This window comes from Beauveria bassiana (assembly GCF_000280675.1).
Source record: "Beauveria bassiana ARSEF 2860 unplaced genomic scaffold BBA_S00051, whole genome shotgun sequence".
NCBI classification, from domain to species: Eukaryota; Fungi; Ascomycota; class Sordariomycetes; order Hypocreales; family Cordycipitaceae; genus Beauveria; species Beauveria bassiana.
Genome location: NW_007930886.1, coordinates 9,696 through 11,583, shown reverse-complemented (window position 1 = coordinate 11,583; position 1,888 = coordinate 9,696). Strand labels below are relative to the sequence as shown.

The 1,888-nt window shown below is 52.0% G+C and overlaps 1 protein-coding gene across 1 annotated transcript; it reads left to right on the top strand.

Moving 5' to 3' along the window:
- Positions 1-115: 115 nt before the first annotated feature.
- Positions 116-497, top strand: BBA_09330 (uncharacterized protein; the record flags this gene model as incomplete). Its single annotated transcript, XM_008604427.1, has 2 exons — positions 116-358; positions 435-497. 2 exons carry the CDS (start codon positions 116-118, stop codon positions 495-497), a joined length of 306 nt encoding a protein of 101 aa, XP_008602649.1.
- Positions 498-1,888: the final 1,391 nt, after the last annotated feature.

Genomic DNA, 1,888 nt, shown 5'->3' with positions numbered 1-1,888 from the left:
ATGTGTCTATCGATCCGACAACACCGCGCTCTCACGGCGGACGATGATATATATTTCTGAGTATAAGCCGCCTCATAAATTGACGGCTCCTCACCTTCGAGTTGGCTTGCGCGACATGGACATCTACAAGGAAGTGGTGAACCGAAAAACGATACCAACTGCCGCCGACCCCGATGCGCTTTTTCGGTATCACGCAGAGCGGCTGACAGCGTCGGCCATCACACAGACGTATCATTACATGATAGAGAGTGGTCTGGAGTATGGTCTGCTCACCACTGGTGAAGCGATCGTGTTCCTCAAGGTTGACTGGGGCGATCCAACGACGCTGTATTACCACCTAGCTGAACCTGCTCACGAGGTGATGCCTCACCCAAACCATTTCCACATCTGTACGGCTGTTGGGCAATACTTGGCGTTCACTCTCTTGGCGCTAGGCGACCCCGGAGAAAGACGGGGACATGGGCAAGACGAGCGTGACCGGGCTCGCACAGGTCTGAAGACGTGGAACGAAGACTTTGAAACGACGTTGCGTTCCATTCCAGCAAGCGCAAGATCAGCGCCAGACAGCTCATCCGACTACGCACCAACTACCTATGGAGGTGTCGATCGATCGCCGCTTGTATCCCGAAGAAAGACGCGTCAATACTATCGGGATCACCCTGACGAGCACTTTACGCGACATGAGGACAAGAATCCATCAGACGACGAGTCAATGTCCAGGCCGCCGGACACCCCCACGCCTCTTGGGCGAGGAGTGAGGCAGACGACACGGCGAAGCGAGCGACTAGCGCATCGGACTCGTGGAGGGGGCAGCCAGCAACAGCGGCAGTATTGCACTCAGAAATGCCTCCTTGGAATGGTTAATGGACGATTGCTAGACCTAAAGTGTCCGAACCTGTTATCCCATAACAAGGGCAATACAAAAATTGGCCCAGGTAAACACCCAGTAAGTCACAGCGAGTTTCTTCGCTTGCTTGAGAGACAGCTGAAGGATTCTCTTGACGACGGGATTGTCCCACTGGGGGTGGGTGGCGCGCGGGGCGTTCTTTTCCAGGTATCCCTGCTTGCATACGGGTACACCTTCATAAGCAAGGGCACCGTACAGGCGTTCATCAAAGATCTTGACCACGAAAGAGCAGTTTATGAGCGTCTCAGACCAATTCAGGGCATGTTCGTGCCTGTATTCCTAGGCGTTGTCGACCTTCGGGCAATGGACAGGATCTACTACTACGACCACCGGGTGTATATAGTACACATGACATTTCTGTCCTGGGGAGGGTGCAGCATCGAAAGAATACGTTCGACAACAGGCAATAGCGTATCAGAAGACGCCGCTTTGCGATCATTACGAGCCCTGCACTACGAAGGGGTGATCCATCGGGATGTGAGACTTGCGAATATGTTGTTCAACTCGGAAACGGGCACGGTTATGATGATTGACTTTGAGCGGTCCACGCTTCTGGAAGCGCCTCGCTTACCACTGGCGCAGATAGTGCCGAATAAACGGTCGTGGAGAGAGGCAAGAGTTGCTACGGCTAAGAAAGTGAGCAATGTACGAAGGCAGGGGTTTGCGGAGGATATCTGTGGGCTAAGAGTACTTTTCCGAGAAAAACAGTATAACGGTATTTGCGGGTCGTGCAGAGATTAGGCGTATTCACTATGGCTGTTATCGGCTCTTAGACATGACAAGACAGGAATATCTGTATCCATTTTCACACCTGTACAGTCAGGAACAGGTTTAGCGTCCACACTCTAGGCTAAAAAAAATTCAGATTTAGTCATGTTTAGGCCGATTTTGGCTGCCACCACAACATCGTTTTATGGATCCATGTGGACGCTGAACCCGAACCCAACTGTATGGGTGTCGCTAGAGCTTTTAGTTAATTTC